Raw genomic sequence first — 23949 nt, 5'->3', positions numbered from 1 at the left:
AACAGAGAAAGAGAGAGACAAACAGAGAAAGAGAGAGAGAGATAGAAAGAGACAAATAGAGAAAGAGAAAGAGAGAGATAGAAAGAGAAAGAAAGAGAGAGAGAAATGAAAGAGAGAAATATAAACAGTAGTGAAAGCCCTGGTAACCACAGACTTGGTGATCTCTATGAGGGTGGTTACAGTCAGTGGAGGCTGGTGGGATGAGCTATAGGAGGATTGGTTCATTGTAATGGCTGGAATGGAATTCATGGAACGGAGTGAAACGTGGTTTCAATATATTTGATGTGTTTGATACCGTTCCATTAATTCCATTCCATCCATTACAACAAGCCTGTCCTCCTACTGCTCCTCCCACCAGCCTCCACTGGTTTGTATGTGCATGTGCTCTTTAGTGCAGTGTCTTTAGCAGGAGCATCGTTGAACACAAAGATCTCAGAGGAGGGTGGCGCCGCCATGAGGGCCATCTGGGAATTACAACACACACACCAGAGAGTCAGACCACACTGGGATCAAGTACTGGAACTCTATGGGAAATAACATTTTCAGTCCACTGGCTAACTAACCAGCTCTGGCAGAGTTGCAAAAACAGGCAACCACATTTAAAATGCAGCCGTTCAAATACAGCCTTCATATTGGCACTGTGAAAGTAACTTTTCATGACATCACCTGTACATACACGCGCACACACACACACACACACACGCACGCACACGCGCATGCACGCGCGCGCACGCGCACACACACACACACACACACACACACACACCTGTAGTCCCAACAGGCACAGCTCTGGTACGTCTCCTACTCCTGATGCTGTCAGGGTGTTGATGCTCTGTTTGAAAATGTCTGTGTTTATTGTGATGATCAGAGGCCCAAAACCTGCAAACACACACACACACACACACACACACACACACCACAAATAGCTAATTGTGTAAGACTTGATCGAACGTGAACATTTATTGTTATTCCACACAAGTGAAAATAAAATCAGTTTGTGTTAAAACAGTCATTCTGCTCCCAGTTTCAGGGCAGGCACTTGGCATGTGATGTGACAATAATGTTGGAGTGGGACAGCACTAACAGATCTGGGACCAGGCTAACACCCACCTGGGTCGTTGAAGGGGACCAGGATGTATGATGAAGGTTCCTCCTGGGTTCCTCTCTTACTGTCCATGATGGAGAAGGACTCGCTTAGCCTCAGTGATGTCATCACTCATACTGCCTGTGGTGTCGATGACAAAACACAACACTGACGACTGGGTGTTGCCAATTAACCTGGGAGTGAGGGAGGGAGGGAGGGAGGGAGGGAGGGAGGGAGGGAGGGAGGAAAGAGAGAGAGAGAGATAGAGAGAAAGAGAGAGATTAGGGAGTAGTAATTATGAACCAAAAAAAAAACCTTTTGTTATCCTAGCTCCTCCCAACAGTTTACCAGGACAGCCCCCTCATCATACAATAGACTAATTCTTTCCATCATAGTGATAAAATCCTACAATTTAACACAAAATGTCTGAAATAATTAACTCCAGCCTTAACATCGCCCACCTACTTCAGCCTCTCTCTCTCACCGTAGGAAGTCGAAGGTAATGTAGAATTAGAATGAATCATTCCAATTGTATAGAAAGTACAGTAACAGGATGCTACAGATGTCCAGAAAGGACAATAACCTTTAAAAGACAGAGAGAGAGACAGAGAGACAGAGAGACAGAGAGACAGAGAGACAGAGAGACACAGAGACAGAGACAGAGAAAGAGAGAGAGAGAGTAAAGGTGGAGAAAAGGAGAGAGACCTGATAGGAAAAATAATATCATCACAGTCTTAGAAGAACAAGAGAAAGGAAGAAGTGAATGACAGAGAGTTGTAAAGAGGGAGGGAGAGGGAGAGAGATGGATGACAGAAGAGATAATGAACGTGTGAATGTGTGAATGAGGGTTGGTCATAGCTTCTGTACACTTCACACAATCTGTATGTTTTGGTATGGAGGTATCTCCACCTTGTTTTAATTACGTTGTCTTTTTGTATTTGTTATGGAACCAGCCCTGCATGAGTCAAAGCATTCAGAACATACTTCCACAGTCCTGGAACAATATATAAACAAACAGACTAACTGCCATGTAAAGATCTTGGAACAACACAGTACTGGAACAAGGTACGACAGGTCTCTCTTGTAAAACTTGAAACCCCACCTCTTTAAGGAATACCTGGGATAGGATAAAGTAATCCTTCTACCCCCACACCAAAAACATATTGTAAAGTGGTTAAGATAAGAGCGTCTGCTAAATGACGTAAATGTAAATGTAAAAGATCTCCCAACAAGAATTATCTGTACAAATAAAGGTACAAAAAAAATTACAAATAGACTACCAGTTACAGGAACAGAGTTGAGAATCATGGCTGTAGCCTTGACAACACAACATCAGGAACAGAGTGGAGAATCATGGCTGTAGCCTTGACAACACAACATCAGGAACAGAGTGGATGTCACGATCGTCGGTGAGAGAGGACCAAGGCGCAGCGTTGAAGGTGAACATATCCTTTTATTTACTGATCACACGATCAAAACAATAAACGATAACGTGACGTCTACGGTTTAACACAAACCGAAATGAACAAGAAACCACAAACACAAAGTGCAAGACAGACAGTTAAATATGGCTCCCAATCAGAGACACCCAGCTGACACTCGTTGCCTCTGATTGGGAGTCACTCAGACCAACATAGAAAAATAAACATAGACTTACACACCCTGGCTCAACATAACATAGTCCCCAGAGCCAGGGCGTGACAGTGGAGAATCATGGCTGTAGCCTTGACAACACAACATTAGGAACAGAGTGGAGAATCATGGCTGTAGCCTTGACAACACAACATCAGGAACAGAGTGGAGAATCATGGCTGTAGCCTTGACAACACAACATCAGGAACAGAGTGGAGAATCATGGCTGTAGCCTTGACAACACAACATCAGGAACAGAGTGGAGAATCATGGCTGTAGCCTTGACAACACAACATCAGGAACAGAGTGGGGAATCATGGCTGTAGCCTTGACAACACTACATCAGGAACAGAGTGGGGAATCATGGCTGTAGCCTTGACAACACAACATCAGGAACAGAGTGGAGAATCACGGCTGTAGCCTTGACAACACAACATCAGGAACAGAGTGGGGAATCACGGCTGTAGCCTTGACAACACAACATCAGGAACAGAGTGGAGAATCATGGCCGTAGCCTTGACAACACAACATCAGGAACAGAGTGGATAATCATGGCCGTAGACTTGACAACACAACATCAGGAACAGATTGGAGAATCATGGCCGTAGCCTTGACAACAAAACATCAGGAACAGAGTGGAGAATCATGGCCGTAGCCTTGACAACACAACATCAGGAACAAATTGGAGAATCATGGCCGTAGCCTTGACAACACAACATCATACGGTACTTTTTCTCATAGTACCACATGAAAGGTAAAAGTGTCTTCCAACAAGGTGATATACAGTATTGATACATACTGTACTCTACACACAACAGTTGAATCAGGATTGGTACCGTTGGTGAAAACCATCTCCAAAATACATTGTTTTTTCATGATTACCTTTAATTTGAATGTATTTATTTTATTTAACTTTTATTTAACTATGGAAGTCAGTTAAGAACTAATTCTTATTTACAATGACGGCCTATCAAAAGGCAAAAGGCCTCCTGCTGGGACAGGGTTTGGGATTTTAACAGAAGTCTGTTAACATGTAACAATACTAGCAACCTCTTTAATCCAAAGCGATTTACAGTAGAGTGGGTGCATACATTTTGAGTATAGGGTATGTGACTCCAGCGGGAATCGAACCCACCACCCTTACAGTGCTAGGGCCACACTGTTATCATCTACGCCAAACAGGACCTCAATTCTCAACCCAGGAAGCAGCATCAATGTGTTTCACCTTTGCTAGATGATACAACATTAGTAATACTGATTGACTTGGTATAATACAACATCAGTGACAACGTTAGTGACACAGATCAGATGTACAACAATGGAACCATTTTATCCAAACACATCAGAATGTTTGCTGAACGTTGCTGGAATGCAGACATCCAACATTCTGTTCTCCAGCGTTCTTCAGAGAACATTGACCCCCACTTTAGAATCTTTAGAAATCTGTGATTGTGTGTGTGCCAATGTATCCTCCTTCTCTAGCCTCCCACTGTTTGGACCCAGTCACCCACAGGGCCAACTGTTAACATCCACTGAGTGTACATGTGTGTTTGGGTGTGTCCAACGTGTTGACATTCTGAACGACAGCAATCCATCAGTCTTTATCAATGTAAACTTTCTCCTGAACAAACACTGAAGGTTTATTCATTTGACATATTACTGTGTTATGGAGACAAAAGAGTGTGACAAAGGTAACCTGAAGCTTTAATCATCACATCTGAGTGAGATTGTGGCTAACACGGTCAATATTCACCCATTATTCAACATAGTTGTACTGTCACGATCGTTGACGAACGGGACGGACCAAGGCACAGCGTGATATGCATTATTAACGAATAAACACAACGACAAAACAATAAACAAATGATACGTGAAGTCCAAGGCAGCACAACACAACACAACACAACACAACACAACACAACACGGAACAAGATCCCACAACCCACTAGTGCCAATGGGCTGCCTAAGTATGGCCCCCAATCAGAGACAACGAGCTACAGCTGCCTCTGATTGGGAACCAACCCGGCCAACATAGATCTACACATAATAGAACCTATAACATAGAACACCACAACATAGAATATACACACCCTGACTCAACAAATAGGAGTCCCCAGAGTCAGGGCGTGACAGTACCCCGCCCCCCAAATGTGCGGACTCCGACCGCACAACATAAACATAACAGGGTAGGGACCGGGTGGGCATTCCGCCTCGGAGGCGGATCCGGCTCAGGGCGTGACGACCACTTACTCTCCGCCTCCCTGTTGCGCCCCTGGTCTGGTCTGGACCTCGGCGCGCTGCTTCCCCTCTCCTTCCTCCCACAAAGTACCAAGCCATGTCTGGACCCTGGTGTGGTAGACCCCGAACCTGGAGAGGGGCTGACGTCTGGGTCTGGACTGTAGCCGCTGACCGGAGCTGGACCGGGCACCGGTGGATCGGACTGCACAGGCTCCGGACAGGAGCTGCTGACCGGAGCTGGACTGGGCACCGGTGGAGCGGACTGCTCTGGCTCCGGAGTGGAGCAGCTGACCGGTGCCGGACCAGGCACCGGTGAAACAGGCACGGGCGTGCCGGACTGGACACACGCACCACTGGCTTGGTGCGGATAGCAGGAACGGGCCGGACCGGGCTGGTGACGCGCACCACTGGCTTGGTGTGGGGAGCAGGAACGGGCCGTACCGGACTGGCGACGCGCACCACTGGCCTGGTGCGGGGAGCAGGAACGGGCCGGGCTGGCGACGCGCAACACTGGCTTGGTGCGAGGGGCAGGAACAGGCCGAACCGGGCTGGCGACGTGCACCACTGGCTTGGTGCGAGGGGCAGGAACAGGCCGGACCGGGCTGGCGACGCGCACCACTGGCTTGGTGCGAGGGAAGGAACAGGCTGGGCCGGTCTGGCGACGCGCACCACTGGCTTGGTGCGAGGGGCAGGAACAGGCCGGACCGGGCTGGCGACGCACACCACTGGCTTGGTGCGAGGGGCAGGAACAGGCCGGACCGGGCTGGCGACGCCCACCACTGGCTTGGTGCGAGGAGCAGGAACAGGCCGGGCCGTACTGGGAACACGCATCACTGGCTTGGTGCGAGGGGCAGGAAGAGGCCGAACCGGGCTGGCAACGCGCACCACTGGCTTGGTGCGAGGGGCAGGAACAGGCCGGACCGGGCTGGCGACGCGCACCACTGGCTTGGTGCGAGGAGCAGGAACAGGCCGGTCTGGCGACGCGCACCACTGGCTTGGTGAGAGGGGCAGGAACAGGCCGGGCCGGTCTGGCGACGCGCACCACTGGCTTGGTGCGAGGGGCAGGAACAGGCCGGACCGGGCTGGCGACGTGCACCACTGGCTTGGTGCGAGGGGCAGGAACAGGCCGGACCGGGCTGGCGACGCGCACCACTGGCTTGGTGCGAGGAGCAGGAACAGGCCGGGCCGTACTGGGAACACGCACCACTGTCTTAGTGCGGGAAGCAGGAACAGGACGGGCCGGACTGGCGACGCGCACCACTTGCTTGGTGCGAGGAGCGGGACTGGGTTCCTTTATTAACCCCCGCTCCTTCTGCTGCCTAACCAGCTCCTCTCGCCGTGTCTCTACACTTTCCTTCTCCCTTACAGCCTTCTGTAGCGCCTCCCTCTGACCGAATAACTCCTGCTCCCTCTGAACCAATAGCCCCCGTAACATGGTGGCCTCCTCTCCTAACCTGCAGATCCGCCCTTTAATGGCCTCCTGCTGCCTTGTCGTCCACACCATGTGCCCCCCCAAAAACTATCTTGGGGTTGCCTCTCGGGTCTCCGTCGTCGGCACTGTTGGCGCCGTTTCTCCTCTCATACCTGGGCATCCTCCTTCATCGCCTTCCGGTAACGGACGGCCTCCTCCTCCGTAATTCTCCCCCAACCGAGGAGGACATCTACTAATGTAACCTCCTGTTTAATTCCCGGCGTTTGTTCCTGAACACGCTGCTTGGTCCTCGTTTGGTGGGATCTTCTGTCACGATCATTGACGAACGAGACGGACCAAGGCGCAGCGTGATATGCATACATGTTTATTAACGAATAAACACAAAGACAAAACAATAAACAAACGATACGTGAAGTCCAAGGCAGCACAACACAACATACCTTAACACGGAACAAGATCCCACCACCCACTAGTGCCAATAGGCTGCCTAAGTATGGTCCCCAATCAGAGACAACGAGCTACAGCTGCCTCTGATTGGGAACCACCCCGGCCAACATAGATCTACACATAATAGAACCTAAAACATAGACTTAGATAAACACAGACTTACAAACCCTGGCTCAACATAACATAGTCCCCAGAGCCAGGGCGTGACAGTGGAGAATCATGGCTGTAGCCTTGACAACACAACATCAGGAACAGAGTGGAGAATCATGGCTGTAGCCTTGACAACACAACATCAGGAACAGAGTGGAGAATCATGGCTGTAGCCTTGACAACACAACATCAGGAACAGAGTGGAGAATCATGGCTGTAGCCTTGACAACACAACATCAGGAACAGAGTGGAGAATCATGGCTGTAGCCTTGACAACACAACATCAGGAACAGATTGGAGAATCATGGCCATAGCCTTGACAACAAAACATCAGGAACAGAGTGGAGAATCATGGCCGTAGCCTTGACAACACAACATCAGGAACAAATTGGAGAATCATGGCCGTAGCCTTGACAACACAACATCAGGAACAGAGTGGATAATCATGGCCGTAGACTTGACAACACAACATCAGGAACAGATTGGAGAATCATGGCCATAGCCTTGACAACAAAACATCAGGAACAGAGTGGAGAATCATGGCCGTAGCCTTGACAACACAACATCAGGAACAAATTGGAGAATCATGGCCGTAGCCTTGACAACACAACATCATACGGTACTTTTTCTCATAGTACCACATGAAAGGTAAAAGTGTCTTCCAACAAGGTGATATACAGTATTGATACATACTGTACATACTGTTCTCTAGCCTCCCACTGTTTGGACCCAGTCACCCACAGGGCCAACTGTTAACATCCACTGAGTGTACATGTGTGTTTGGGTGTGTCCAACGTGTTGACATTCTGAACGACAGCAATCCATCAGTCTTTATCAATGTAAACTTTCTCCTGAACAAACACTGAAGGTTTATTCATTTGACATATTACTGTGTTATGGAGACAAAAGAGTGTGACAAAGGTAACCTGAAGCTTTAATCATCACATCTGAGTGAGATTGTGGCTAACACGGTCAATATTCACCCATTATTCAACATAGTTGTACTGTCACGATCGTTGACGCACGGGACGGACCAAGGCACAGCGTGATATGCATACATGTTTATTAACGAATAAACACAACGACAAAACAATAAACAAATGATACGTGAAGTCCAAGGCAGCACAACACAACACAACACAACACAACACAACACAACACAACACAACACAACACAACACGGAACAAGATCCCACAACCCACTAATGCCAATAGGCTGCCTAAGTATGGCCCCCAATCAGAGACAACGAGCTACAGCTGCCTCTGATTGGGAACCAACCCGGCCAACATAGATCTACACATAATAGAACCTATAACATAGAACACCACAACATAGAATATACACACCCTGACTCAACAAATAGGAGTCCCCAGAGTCAGGGCGTGACATGTACAAAGAAATTAAACTTAGTTATGGCTTTGAAATGAACTTGAGGCCAAAGAATTAAATCGTAACCAGAGTGATAAGAGAAGAGGATACTGTCAGAGGGAGATGGAAGGGAGGGAGAGCAGGAGCAGGGTTAGTAGTTTCCTGTGTCTGTGAGGTCAGAGTAAGATGGGAGGGAGGGAGGGAGGGAGGGAGATGGGTTAGTAGTTTCCTGTGTCTGTGAGGTCAGAGGGAGATGGGAGGTAGGGAGAGCAGTAGCAGGGTTAGTAGTTTCCTGTATCTGTGAGGTCAGAGGGAGATGGGAGGGAGGGAGAGCAGGAGAAGGGTTAGTAGTATCCTGTGTCTGTGAGGTCAGAGGGAGATGGGAGGGAGGGAGAGCAGTAGCAGGGTTAGTAGTATCCTGTGTCTGTGAGGTCAGAGGGAGATGGGAGGGAGGGAGAGCAGTAGCAGGGTTAGTAGTTTCCTGTGTCTGTGAGGTCAGAGCTCAGTCCTGCTCAATCTGTCAACCACACCGAGGATGGTCTCATTCCAGGCCGACTACATTGAAGACAGCCATTGACCCATGGCTGCTGGCCAAGTCATTGACTGTGCTGTTGGGCATTAGATTGCTATAACATATGATTTGGTTAGCTGATATGTTAAACATGCATCCAGGAGTTGTGAGATCTGGCAGGCGACTTCAATGTAGTCAGCCTGGAACGTGGCCAACCTCATGAGTGGGGTTGGAAGAGAGATGAGGAGTGACTCAGTTACCAAGAAGCTTTCAGCAGCCATCATGTTGACTAGCAGAGACAACAGAGGCCATAGGGTGGCAGTGAACCGTCATAACAACCTACTGACTAAACTGGTGTTTTGACATTAACTGTTGCTTTGACACAAATACAAAACACAATATATCTAAGAGATGGAAAATACAATGAATATCTTATACAGTAATGATGACACCTGCATATTTACATCTGGGAAACTGAATGACATTTATCTTTGTCAGGTTGTTTGTGTTGTGGTTTGCACCAAATTCAGCCTGATGATGACTGTGTCACACCTTCAAGAGGGCCTCAAACTTTACTGTGGGTTCTGAGGGGGAAAATATCACCAAAAAATGTATATAAAATATATACCTGTTAGTGGGAAAGAGATAAACAGTAGTCAGAAGTCACCCTGATGATTGACTGATGACTGGTATTATTCCACATTTGATCAAATTTACAATATTTTACAAAATATTTAAATGGAAAATTAAAGATGTGGTAGTATATTCTATTGTGTATACTTTAGTGTTTGTGGTTTGAAGGAAACACTGCTGTATGTGCCCAGATAACTAACCCAAACCCATCTACCAAGACTGTATTTGTACACAGATAACTAACCCAAACCTATCTACCTAGACTGTATTAGAACACAGATAACCAACCCAAACCCATCTACCTAGACTGTATTAGAACACAGATAACTAACCCAAACCTATCTACCTAGACTGTATTAGAACACAGATAACTAACCCAAACCTATCTACCTAGACTGTATTAGAACACAGATAACCAACCCAAACCTATCTACCTAGACTGTATTAGAACACAGATAACTAACCCAAACCCATCTACCTAGACTGTATTAGAACACAGATAACTAACCCAAACCCATCTACCTAGACTGTATTATAACACAGCATCAATAGAGTGAGATTCTACATCTGTAGGAAGGGTCTGTTCTTTGAGCTATCAGGCTAAGAGTCCTGCTGTATGTCTGTGTGTGTGTTACCTGAGTACTGGTCTCCTGGTCCATTATTAGGAGCAGTGTCTGCTGTCTCTTCTCTCTTGGTGCTGGTCTCACCGTCTCTCAGGGTGTCTGCACTGATGTAGATATCCATAATCCTCTCCTCCATCTCACCTCTGTCAAACTTGACCTTGTTGTTCATATCTGGCTCAGCATAGATGACCTTTGACGTCTTTAACAATGCCTGGGTCTTTCTTTCTATGTAGGTCTACTATACGTTAAGTCTCTGCTTCCAATGATATCTCTGTCTCTGAGTCATCTGTGTTTCTCTGTCTGTGTGACTGCTGTAGGTGTTAACTCTAGGGAAGTATCAACAAAATGACACGGGTAGTTGTGGCTATGCTAATACAAAAAATAGAACAAGTTTGCATACTTGTGTACGTACTTGTGTGCATGTGTGTGTGTGAGAGATTGTTACAGTGCTTATTGTTAAACCATTTTCTGTGGCACAATATAAATCATTCCATGTCTCTACATGGTCATCTTGTCCAGAGTATATCTCAACACAGTCCTCCTACCCAGGGAATGGGACTTGCTATTTACATTTACATTTTACATTTTAGTCATTTAGCAGACGCTCTTATCCAGAGCGACTTACAGGAGCAATTAGGGTTAAGTGCCTTGCTCAAGGGCACATTTACGTCATTTAGCAGACGCTCTTGTCCAGAGCGACTCACAAATTGATGCATTCACCCTATAGCCAGTGGGATAACCACTTGACAATTTTTTTTGGGGGGGGTAGAAGGATTACTTTATCCTATCCCAGGTATTCCTTACAGAGGTGGGGTTTCAAATGTCTCCGGAAGGTGGTGAGTGACTCCGCTGTTTGTGGTGATGGACAGGACACTATCATACCAGGAAGATATAGATAATAGAGGGGAAGTGGAGAACAAAGTCTAGCTGTTAACATATATTAAATATCATATGTAACAGCCCCAAGATAATTCAGGGGGTTTCCAGAACTCCCCCTTCCTTTCACCTTTCTGCTGATTTGGACCCTCTGTTTACTCCCAAATATACCTCAACATGTTCAGGAGGTCCAGGACTACAAACATGGATCATTATAATGTCCGTACAATAGATGTGACACTACAAACTGCTCAAGTGGATATTGAGGGTGGGTAGGCTTAACCAGTGAGGATGAGATGACAACAGAAACCACCAGGGCTCTCCTCTCACTTGATGAACCTGATTGGTGGAGGAGTTTTTGAGTGACAGCTGGTTGAACCATTTCACTTCCCTCTTTTGGGACCCATATAGGGGAACAACAGTCAAATATGAGCATTTGATATTGTGCTTATATGTAACTTGATAACAAAGACTGACTGTCAAATATGATTAAGTAACATCCTTTGATACACTTTGATATCTCTACTACACTCCTAACCGTGTATGTAATGGTGGTTTGGTAGGGTTGAGAATGTTTGCACCAGACGTAAATGGGAGCATGTAAATATATGTAGCAAGTAAGAAGAATGTATTTGAATTGTAATTGATTAAATGCACTGCATGTAGAGTGTGCAAAAAGTCAAATGCACTATCTTCATGTTGTATCTGATGATGTGTGAAACATAACTACTGGTACACAGGAAGCAACAAACAGGAAATAAGAAGGACTTTTATTAATATGCTACTACAAACAAATAATAAGTGTGTTCGTAGGTTTGAGACAGAGCGAGAGAGAGAGAGAGAGAGAGAGAGAGAGAGAGAGAGAGAGAGAGAGAGAGAGAGAGAGAAGGAGGAAGTTATTTGCACTGTAGGCTACTGTACATGTTACAGTATGTTGTCATGTTGATGTTAAACCACTTTTTCACAAATCCAGTTGAGTTTGCTGTCACATGACATGTCATTCCATGCCTTTAGAGGACTCTGATCTGTGTATATCTCAGCAGAGTCCTCCCCAGTAGGACCAAAATTATCAGGCTGTTTGGCATACCAGTACCTACAGGGTTAAAAACAGTCAGATATCATGGTTAATACCAGTACCTACAGGGTTAAAAACAATCAGATATCATGGTTAATACCAGTAAATGCAGGGTTAAAAACCATCAGATATCATGGTTAATACCAGTAAATGCAGGGTTAAAAACCATCAGATATCATGGTTAATACCAGTACCTACAGGGTTAAAAACCATCAGAAATCACAGTTAGAACATTACAATCCTAAATAATATACAGAAATGCTTCATCTTAAAGTTAACTTTGTTGACTGCTATCATCAATGACAGTAACCTGTATAGAAAAAGGTTGAATTGAGCTTTATTCACAGATTAGTTATCATCTCTCACCCTGTGGACAGTGGTCTGCCGTCCACCCATTTCCAGGTCCCCTCCTGAACAGAGTCAGTCAGACCAATCCAGACTCTCTTCTTGAGGTTGTACAGAAATGTCTGTTGTCGAGAAACATAAATATATATACACTACCAGCCAAAGGTTTTAGAACACCTACTCATTCAAGGCTTTTTCTTAATTTTTACTATTTTTTTACATTGTAGAATAATAGTGAAGACATCAGAACTATGAAATAACACATATGGAATCATGTAGTAACCAAAAAGTGTTAAACAAATCAAAATATTTTTTATATTTGAGATTCTTCAAATAGCCACCCTTTGCCTTGATTACAGCTTTGCACACTCTTGGCATTCTCTCAAACAGCTTCATGAGGTAGTCACCTGGAATGCATTTAAATTAACGGTTGTGCCTTGTTAAAACTTAATTTGTGGAATTTATTTCATTTTTAATGTGTTTGAGCCAGTCAATTGTGTTGTGACAAGGTAGGGGGGTGTACAAAAGTCCATATTGTGGCAAGCACAGCTCAAATAAGCAAAGAGAAATGACACTCCATCATTACTTTAAGCCATGGTCAGTAAATACGGAAAATGTCAAGAACTTTGAAAGTTTCTTCAAGTGCAATCACAAAAAACATCAAGCGTTACGATGAAACTGGCTCTCATGAGGACTGCGACAGGAAAGGAAGACCCAGATGTACCTATTCTGTAAAGGATAAGTTCATTAGAGTTACCAGCCCAAATTAATGCTTCACATAGTTCAAGTCACAGACACATCTCAACATCAACTGTTCAGAGGGGACTGTGTGAATCAGGCCTTCATGGTCGAATTACTGCAAAGAAACCACTGCTAAAGTACACCAATAAGAAGAAGAGATCCGCTTGGGCCAAGAAACATGAGTAATGGACATTAGACCGGTGGAAATGTGTCCTTTGGTCTGGAGTACAATTTGGAGATTTTTTGTTCCAACCGCTGTGGCTTTGTGAGACGTGGTGTGGGTGAACGGATGATATCCGCATGTGTTGTTCCCACCGTAAAGCATGGAGGAGGAGGTGTTATGGTGTGTGGGGTGCTTTTCTGGTGACACGGTCTGTGATTTATTTAGAATTCAAGGCACACTTAACCAGCATGGCTACCACAGCATTCTGCAGCGATATGCCATCCCATCTTGTTTGGGCTTAGTGGGACCATCATTTGTTTATCAACAGGACAATGAACCAACACACCTCCAGGCTGTGTAAGGGCTATTTTACCAAGAAGGAGAGTGATGGAGTGCTGCATAAGATGACCTGGCCTCCACAATCCCCCGACCTCAACCCAATTGAGATGGTTTGGGTTGAGTCGGACCGCAGAGTGAAGGAAAAGTAGTCAACAAGTGCTCAGCATATGTGGGAAGTCATTCAAGACTGTTGGAAAAACATTCTAGGTGAAGCTGACCTCTCTCTCTCTCTCTCTCTCTCTCTCTCTCTCTCTCTCTCTCTCTCTCTCTCTCTCTCTCTCTCACCTGTTCCTCTCTCTCTCTCTCTCTCACCAGGTCTCTCTCTCTCTCCAGACATCTCTCTCTGCTCTCCTTCCAGGTGTTAGTCTTGGTAGACAGGAAGTACCAACTGGATTCAAACTTCTGCCAGCCCTCAGTACAGGTTTGTTCTACAAGATGAAAACATGAATTTCCTTCAACTTATCACACTAAACACTTTATGAAAGAATACAGACACACTGTAAAGTGTGTGGGATTAATGATAATGTATTACTGTAGGTGTACTCACTGAGATTGGAAAGCCTCCTGTTAAGAAACTCTCTCTCAGTCTGTAGCTGGTCTCTCTCTTTAGTCAGGGTGTTGTAACTGGTCTGTAGCTGGTCTCTCTCTTTAGTCAGGGTGTTGTAACTGGTCTGTAGCTGGTCTCTCTCATTAGTCAGGTTGTTGTAGCTGGTCAGTAGCTGGTCTCTCTCTGCAGATGAGTTGGTCTTATATGCTAAGAAGCTCTTAGAGACCCCATCATCTTTCACAACAACAACAAAGTTTATCATTAAACGAGATAATCACAGAACTGCTGGTGAATTGTAACTTTTATAACTTCAGACTTACAGTGGACATACAGGCCTATGATCCCAGCCAGTAGAACACACAGCAGACCCAGACACACTGCAGCAACTCTGGAGGATCCCTTCCCTGAGCTATCAGGCTCTGTGGACACAGATACTGTACATAGCATCATCAATGAGACACAATCGAACATGGACCATATAGCGCAGGGATCCTCAACTAGATTCAGCCGCAGGCAGATTTTTGTGTTTTGCGAATGGTCAGGGGGCCGGAACATAATTGCAAATAATTAGCAGACTGCAAATTCACCGCAAGAAGCCCAAATAGATGTGAAATTGGACTAAAACGTAATAATTTCAAACCTTGTGTCAAGTCTTCCTCTGAAGCTGCCTCCCCTCCTTGTTCGGCCAGGCTTCGGCGGTTGTCGTCACCGGCCTTCTAGCCACTGCCACTCCATATCTCATCATTCCATTTGTCTTGTCTTGTCAATTACACACACCTGGTTCATATTCCCCTCATTAGAATGTGTTTCAGTGTTCCCTCTTCCCCCTTGTCCTTGTGGGTGATTGTTTCATGTGAGATGAGTGTAGCTCGGTGGAGCTACCTGTTTTTTGTATTGCCAGGGTATATTTTCCCCGTGTGCTGTTTTTAGCACTGGACTGTTGCCGCTATTCTGCGTAACTGTGTACTACGGAATAAACTCTGTATTCTGTGATGTACCCTCCTGCGCCTGACTCCTTCAAATCACATTCTCAAACAATCTCCCACCCGCTATGGAGTCAGCGGGAGAGGAGCGCATGTCTGGAGTCGTGACATGGGTCCAGGAGCATTCAACGATGCTAGCCAGCTTGGGAGAAGCGATGGATCGGGTTCTTCAGGTCATCCAACGCCTGGAGAGTAGAGACCCCGATCTGTCAAGACCAGCTGGGCGACCGGATCCAGCCACCAACACTCCAGCACCTAGAAGGATCCATATATCCCGACCACGGGAGTTTGACGGGACAGCTGCTCTCTGCCAGAGATTCCTCCTCCAACTCGAACTTAATTATTCCTGCATCAGCCCGGCCCCATCGGAGCGGGAGAAGGTGTCTGCCCTCGTCTCCTGCCTCTCGGGGAAAGCTCTGGAGTGGGCCAACGTGGTCTGGAACGAAGGAGGAGCCACGTTGGACAACTACGGGGAGTTCGCTCGCCTCCTTCGGACTGTCTTCGATCACCCGCCCGAGGGTCGAGAGGCGGGCGAGCGGCTGGTCCACTTGAGGCAGGGGATGAGGACTGCGCAAGACTTTGCCTTGGAGTTCCGGACTCTAGCACCTGGGTCCGGGTGGAACGAGCGGGCCCTTCATTGAACACTTCCGGTGCCATCTGCAGGAGGACGTCCAAAGGGAGCTAGCCTGCCGGGACACCATGTTGTCCTTCACGCACCTGGTGGACATGGCCATCCGTCAGACAACCTGCTGGCGGCAAGAGGACGTCCTGGGGGAGGTCTGCCCGTTCCAACCCTGCCCAACTCGGATCCCGATTTGATGGAGCTGGGTGGAGCGGTGATCCGAAAGAGCGGAGGACGACAGCGCCAGGGTCACTCTGGTGGCACGAAGGGACATTACACCGCACAACGTCGTCAGCATTCTTTTGGGTCTGGAAACGGCAGGCATGGCACTCTCGCATCACCCCAGGTATCGAACACCCACATTCGTTCAGAGTCCTCTGCTGCGCACTGTACCCTACCCATCTACTTTCCTGATCACATGGTAGTTCCCCAGTGTAAGGTGCAAGTCGATTCAGGCGCAGCTGGGCACTTTATGGACAGGCATTCTCACACAGTCTAGGCATTTCATTGGTTCCCCTATCCATTCCACTCCACATCACTTGATAGTCGACTATTAGGGTCAGGGTTTAATAGGGAAGTTAAAGCACCAGTCACCATGGTTACCCATGAGACTCATTGCGAGCAAGTCACTTTTTTTATTATTGAGTCTCATGCTTTCCCTGTGGTGTTAGGTATTCCTTGGTTAGCACTCCACAACCCCACCTTCTCATGGCCGCAGAGGGTTCTCACGGGGTGGTCGCGAGAGTGTCAGGGTAGGTATCTAGGTGTTTCCATTGGTCCAACCACAGTGGAAAGTTCAGACAGTACCTCCACCATGCGCATTCCCCCCCGAATACCTCAATTTGGCGCACGCATTTTCTAAAACGCAGGCAACCAAGTTCTCACCTCATCGGGCGGGGGATTGTGCGATAAACCTCCGGGTAGACGCTGTGCCTCCCAGGAGTCATGTGTATCCCCTGTCACAGGCTGAAACGGAGGCTATGGAGACATACGTCACCGAGTCCCTGTGCCAGGGGTATATACGTCCCTCTACTTTACCCGCCTCATCGAGTTTCTTCTTTGTGAAGAAGAAAGATGGCGGTCTGCGCCCTTGCATTGATTATCGACCACTGAATAAGGAGACGATACGATTTAGTTATCCTCTCCCCCTCATTCCTTCAGTGATCGAGTCAATGCATGGGGCGCGCTTTTTCACCAAATTAGATCTCAGGAGTGCGTACAACCTGGTGCGTGTTCGAGAGGGAGATGATTGGAAGACAGCATTCTGCACCACCACGGGGCATTGTGAATACCTGGTGATGCCCTACGGTTTGATGAATGCTCCATCCGTCTTCCAGTCCTTTGTGAACGAGGTGTTTCGGGACATGCTTGGTCGCGGTGTAGTGGTCTACATCGATTACATTCTGGTGTATTCCGCTGCGCGGGCTGAGCATGTGTCCCTGGTTCGCAAAGTGCTGGCCCGACTGTTGGAAAATGACCTTCATGCCAAGGCAGAAAAGTGTCTGTTTTTCCAGCAGTCCGTCTCCTTCCTCGGATACCGCATTACCACCTCAGGTGTGGAGATGGAGGGAGATTGCATTTCAGCCGTGCACAATTGGCCGACTCCAACCACGGTTAAGGAGGTGCAGCGCTTTCTGGGCTTCGCCAACTACTATCTGAGGTTTATCCGGGGCTTTGGCAAGGTCGCAGCTCCCATTACCTCTCTGTTGAAGGGTGGGCCATCCCGGCTCCGCTGGTCTGCTGAGGCTGACAGGGCTTTCAGTAACCTGAGGGGTCTGTTCATGTCAGTCTCTGTACTGGCCCACCCTGATCCATCACTACCGTTCGTAGTGGAGGTGGATGCGTCCGAGGTAGGGATAGGCGCTGTCCTGTCTCTACGCTCGGGCAAGCCACCCAAGCTCCGCCCCTGTGCCTTCTTCTCTAAGAATCTCAGCCCGGCGGAGCAGAACTACGACGCTGTTGTCCGAGCCCTGACCATGTGGAGTCATTAGCTCGAAGGGGCGAAACACCCTTTCCTCGTCTGGACGACCACTGTAACCTGGAGTACATCCGGGCAGCGAGGAGGGTGAATCCTCGCCAGGCCAGGTGGGCCCTAATCTTCACCCGGTTTGATTTCAAACTATCAGTACTACCATACTACCTGGTAAGAAGAACGTGAAGGCAGATGCATTGTCATGGCTGTATGACACAGAGGAGAGGCCCAGAGACAATTTTTATATTTTTTATTTTTCATTTTAGACAACACCCCCATACACCCAGCCTTCTGCATTGTGGCGCCGGTAGTATGGGCAATGGACGTGGATATAGAGCAGGCATTACGCACAGAGCCATCTCCACCTCAGTGTCCAGCTGGGCTGCAGTACGTGCCTGCTCTTATCCGTGACCATCTGATCTACTGGGCACACACGTCACCCTCCTCTGGTTACCCAGGTATCGGTCGTACAGTGCTCTGCCTGACCGGAAAGTACTGGTGGCCTACCTTGGCTAAGGACGTGAGGGTGTATGTCTCCTCCTGCTCGGTGTGCACCCAGAGTAAGGCACCTAGGCACCTCCCAGCGGGTAAGTTACAAACTTTACCAGTTCCACAACGACCATGGTCTCACCTGAGCATTGATTTCCTTACCGATCTTCCCCTCTCCCAAGGTAACACCACCATCCTGGTCATTGTGGACTGCTTTTTCCAAGGCCTGCCGCCTCCTTCCTCTGCCCTGTCTCCCCACGGCCCTGCAAACTGCGGAGGCCCTGTTTACACACCTCTTCCGGCACTACGGTGTACCAGAGGATATAGTGTCTGACCTGGGTCCCCAGTTCACATCCAAGGTCTGGGGGTCTCAGTCAGCCTGACCTCTTGTTTCCACCCCGAGTCTAATGGGTAGGTGGAACGGGTAAATCAGGATGTGGGTAGGTTCCTGCGATCCTACTGCCAGGACCGGCCGGGGGAGTGGTCGGTGTTCTTGCCATGGGCCGAATATGCCCAGAACTCTGTCCGTCACTCCTCCACTAACCTAACGCCATTCCAATGTATTTTAGGTTACCAACTGGTTCTGGCACTGTGGCACCAGAGCCAGACCGAGGCTCCTGCGGTGGATGACTGGTTTCGGCGCGCGGAGGAGACGTGGGACACTGCCCACGTCCACCTCCAACGTGCCGTGCGTCGTCAGAAGGCCAACGCTGACCGCCACCGCAGTGAGGCCCCGGTCTTCGTACCGGGTGATCGGATCTGGCTCTCGACCCGGAATCTGCCCCTCCGCCTGCCCTGCCGGAAGCTGAGCCCATGGTTTCTGGGGCCGTTCAAGGTCCTGAGGAGAATCAATGAGGTTACCTATAGGTTATTACTCCCCTCTGATTACCGTATTATCCCCTCGTTTCATGTGTCTCTACTCAGGCCGGTGGTGGCTGGTCCGCTCCAGGAGTCTGAGGTGCGGGATGTCCCTCCGTCTTCTCTGGACATCGAGGGGGCCCCGGCGTACTCCGTCCGTTCCATCCTGGATTCGAGGCGTCGGATGGGGGGCCTTCAGTACGTTGTGGAGTGGGAGGGGTACGGTCCGGAGGAACGGTGCTGTGTCCCAGTGAGGGATATCCTCGATCCTTCCCTGTTGCCATCCGGCTCGCCCTGCTCCGCGTCCTCCTGGCCGTCCCCAGGAGGACGCGTCAATTGGGTGGGGGGGTACTGTCACAACTTCCTCCGAAGCTGCCTCCCCTCCTTGTTCGGGCAGGCTTCGGCGTTCGTCGTCACCGGCCTTCTAGCCACTGCCCCTCCATATCTCATCATTCTGTTTGTCTTGTCTTGTCAATTACACACACCTGGTTCATATTCCCCTCATTAGTATGTGTTTAAGTGTTCCCTCTGCCCCTTGTCCTTGTGGGTGATTGTTTCATGTGAGAAGACGGTAGCTCGGTGGAGCTACCTGTTCTTTGTATTGCCAGGGTATATTTTCCCTGTGTGTCTGTATTTGTTCCAGTGCGCCTGTTTTGCGCACTGGACTGTTGACGCTATCCAGCATAACTGTGTACTACAGAATGAACTCTGTATTCTGTGATTTACCCTCCTGTGCCTGACTCCTTCAAATCACATTCTCACACCTTGTTTACGTTAGTGTGGGTCTCTCTATTATAGTTGGGAATACTTGGGAACATATTTCCAAAATGTAAATTAATAGGATCTGATTTCCTCGTGTTTTTACAGTCTGTTATGTCCAAAAAATAAAAAAATAAAGAAACCTGATATAGTGATTGAAACTAGAATTAGCGCAATGACCTCCATGCCATAAACCTCCAGTCAACTCTAGTTAGCAATGGCTCATAAAACCACCTCTGACTTCCTTCATACTGGATACAGAGTCATACAAATGTTATCCACAAGCTCATCTGACTGTGGGGAAGTAGATAAAGGGCATCATTGCTAAAATCCTGAAGTATCCATTTAATTCAAAATTCACTTAGTCTCCCATTGATATAAATGAATGACTAAGTCTAAATTTGACTTAAGTGGAAGATAGGATTCGCCCCATATGATCTCAAAGTATGAAGAATCTCTTTTGTATGATCTCTAAAAGGAGGAAAAATAGCTGCCCATTTAAAGTGGTGGTTTCTCACCCCCATCTCTCTTTTTGTTGAGGGGGACTTGTGGTTGTTAAAGATACAGCTTCTCACTGCAACAGGAAATATAGTGGCCATTTACAGCTAACCCCTAGCCTTGCTAACGTTAGCCAGATAGCTAATGTTAATAGAATTCATAACATATCATATGTTTAGCAAATTCATAACATATTGTAAGTTTAGCAAATTCGTAACATATCATACAAATTGTAATTCGTAACATATCATACAAAATGGATGATGGTTATCCACACATTGATACATAACATATGAAAGGTAACATATCATACTAAATGGAGTGTCTTGCTTTACGTACAGAATAAAACGAAATACTTTGAGACCAGGTTGGAAATACACAGTGGTGAGTTACATAGGACTTTATGAACATGAAAATAAATGTTTCTGCAGTTAGTATACATCCTACAGAGCCCCGACAATTTCAGAATATTTAACCTCTAATCTTAATGGAACGACCTTTCATTTAGGAGATGTACTATTTAGAATTGTATGTATCAATTTTCACAAGTATGTCATTTCAAAAGCTTTCCCTTGTGAAGTAAGGAATCTTAATTTGGAAAACACATTGTATTATGTTTATAAATATTAAGAATCTGTTCGTTACAGTTTATTTTACTCAGTTGACTTTTGAAGCCTTGGGACATGGGGCATCGGCCAACCTCATTACATTAACATAAGGTAAATTGTTTGTGTGGCAGTTGGAAGAATAATAACTATTGGTTTACTCTTTCGATGTGTGTGTCTCTGTGACTACAGTGTACTTACCAGTATTCTGAGATTCAGGTTGTTTATCTATGCTCCTGTTCACTGTATCCTGTCCACAACTCTTCCTGTCAACATTAGCATAAATCTCCTCAGACTGCTCCATATAAAGGCTAATTCTAATTGCCCCCTTAAAATATACTTTGGTACTTTAAGGAGCGGCACACAATACAACGGACAGTATATTCTGTGGTATATCCTCTTAAACAGCTGCTGTAGCTTAACAGTCTGTTCTGTCTGAGAACGTGCAGTGTTATAGATTTAGGGAGGAGTTCACACATTAACCAGTGGTTTGAGCAGAGAGCAACCTCCAGGAAGAGACACAACAGTAGATAGACATGCATGAGTGAGTGGGTCCACTGGTGCATGGTGCATTGTGCTGCTATTGGTCACCTACAAGTTGTCCCTTGTACAGTGATGGTTGTGAGTCATGGCTCATTAGCATCTTTTTTTTGTTTTACTTAGCATAAGCCTATGTCAAATCACATGACATGTTTCTAATAAAATAATGAAGAGTCATTTTCCAGAGTACAGTATGTCTACATCCTCTCCTCTAAATCTAAACACAACTATTATTTGTCTTATTGTTTCTCTCTTCCTCATTCTCTTAATGTTCTTCTTCCTCCTCTATGTCTCTCTGACACTAAGGCTCTATCTCAATTAGTCTTTCCTAGATTACTCTCCTCCTATCTCCTCTCCTCCTATCTCCTCTCCTCCCATCTCCTCTCCTCCCATCTCCTCTCCTCCCATCTCCTCTCCTCCCATCTCCTCTTCTCCTATCTCCTCTCTTCCTGTCTCCTTCCCTCCTATCTCCTCTGGTGGTTGGATACAGTGCTGAATGGTTAAATGATGATTCCACCTAGCGGTTAAAGTGAGAGATGAACTCACCATAGAGGTGAAATAGTGGTATTACAGACTTGCCTACGGGCTCTTTCTCAATTCATCATTCTCACATCCTCTCTCCCCCCCTCCTTCTCAAAACACATTGTAGAATAATATCCTAGTGGTCTCACCGTCTCTCAGGGGGTCGGCACCGACGTAGATATCCACAATCCTCTCCTCCACCTCACCTCTGTCAAACTTGACCTTCTCGGTCAGCATAGATGGCCTCAGACATCTCCAACAACTGTTTGTGTTTACAGTCTATTCTCAGTTTCTGTGTCCTGTCATTGCCCCTGTGTCTGTCTCTGTGCTTTTTCTGCTATGACTTTTCATAAAAATGTACTAAATTCATGTTGACTCTGATGATGTGTGAAACATAACGACTGGTACACAGGAAACTACAAACGTGTAGACATGCATGAGTGAGTGGGTCCACTGGTGCGTGTATGTGGGTTAGAGAGAGAGAGAGAGAGAGAGAGAGAGAGAGAGAGAGAGAGAGAGAGAGAGAGAGAGAGAGAGAGAGAGAGAGAGAGAGAGAGAGAGAGAGAGAGAGAGAGAGAGAGAGAGAGAGAGAGAGAGAGAGAGAGAGAGAGAGAGAGAGAACTGGCACTTTGGATTTGAAATGATACAATGACTATGAGGTTTAACTGCAGACTGACAGCTTTCAGTTCAAGGTATTTGTGCATTTGTATATCTTTAACTTTCTCACTCATCATTATTCACAATTCATTCAGCACGATCTGTAATCATGGTAGCATCCACATTATTGTAGAAATGTTTAGAAACACATTATATACTTATTTACAATAAAAGTGACTCCAAAATGGCACAATACATTATTTACCATCAATTTCTATTGGGCACATAATAATCAGAAACACAACCAAAACATACAGGAAATGCATCCAACGAGTTTGTAGAGTCACAAGCTTGATGTATTCATTGCGTGCTATGAATATGGGACTAAGTACTAAGCTTTGACTGCTTTAATACACATATAAGTGAATTTCTCCCAATACTTATGGTCCCCTGAAATAGGGGATTGTGTACATAAAGTGCTGTAATTTCTAAACGGTTCACCCGATATGTATGAAAATACCCTAAAATGAAAGCTGACAGTCTACACCTTAACCTCATAGTCATTCTATTATTTCAAATTCAAAGTGCTGGAGTACAGCGGCAAAAACTAAACATAAATGTGTCACTGTCCCAATACTTTTGTAACTCACTGTATAAATATGTATCTTTCTCAACAACAGGAGTTTCTCTTCAATCTCAAAAAGGGAGTCTGGATTGGTCTGACTGACTCTGTTAATGAGGGGACCTGGAAATGGGTGGACGGAACAGCACTGACCACCGGGTGAGAGATGAGACCTAATCTGTAAAGAAGGCTCCATTCAAACTTTTTCTATGCAGATTTTTGTCATTGATGGCAGCAGTCAACAAAGTTAACTTTAAGATGAAAAATGTCTGTATATTATTTAGATGTTGTAACTGTGATATCTGACTGTTTTTAACCGTTTAGGTACTGGTATTAACCATGATATCTGACTGCTTTTAACCCTGTAGTCTCTCTCTCTCTCTTTCTCTTTCTCTCTCTCTCTCTCTCTCTCTCTCTCTCTCTCTCTCTCTCTCTCTCTCTCTCTCTCTCTCTCTCTCTCTCTCTCTCTCTCTCTCTCTTCCTCCTCCTCCCCCTCCCCCCTCCCTCCCTCCCTCCCTCCGTCCGTCCCTCCCTCCCTTCCTCCCCAGGTTTTGAGAGATGAGAGATTTTAATGAGATATTTTATTTTCCATGATTCACTGGACTAGATCTCAATTAAGAAATTGACTTCATATTAGAGGAAACCAGCTCACTCACCAGAAAGCAAATTATGAAGCC

At 46.5% G+C, this 23949-nt stretch overlaps 1 protein-coding gene across 1 annotated transcript in view; it reads right to left on the bottom strand.

Moving 5' to 3' along the window:
* LOC123481161 (C-type lectin domain family 12 member B-like) overlaps nt 1-21391 on the bottom strand; it is an 85589-nt gene extending 64198 nt beyond the window's left edge. The window contains exon 1 of the mRNA XM_045213694.1: nt 21193-21391. Within this exon, the coding sequence (XP_045069629.1) occupies nt 21193-21295 (103 nt within the window). The 5' untranslated portion in view covers nt 21296-21391. The remainder of the gene's footprint in view (nt 1-21192) is intronic.
* Between the last annotated feature and the right edge of the window lie 2558 nt (nt 21392-23949).

This window comes from Coregonus clupeaformis, unplaced genomic scaffold (assembly GCF_020615455.1).
Source record: "Coregonus clupeaformis isolate EN_2021a unplaced genomic scaffold, ASM2061545v1 scaf0139, whole genome shotgun sequence".
NCBI lineage: Eukaryota > Metazoa > Chordata > Actinopteri > Salmoniformes > Salmonidae > Coregonus > Coregonus clupeaformis.
The sequence above is the reverse complement of the archived record's forward strand: the minus strand, read 5'-3'. Positions and strand labels throughout refer to the sequence as shown.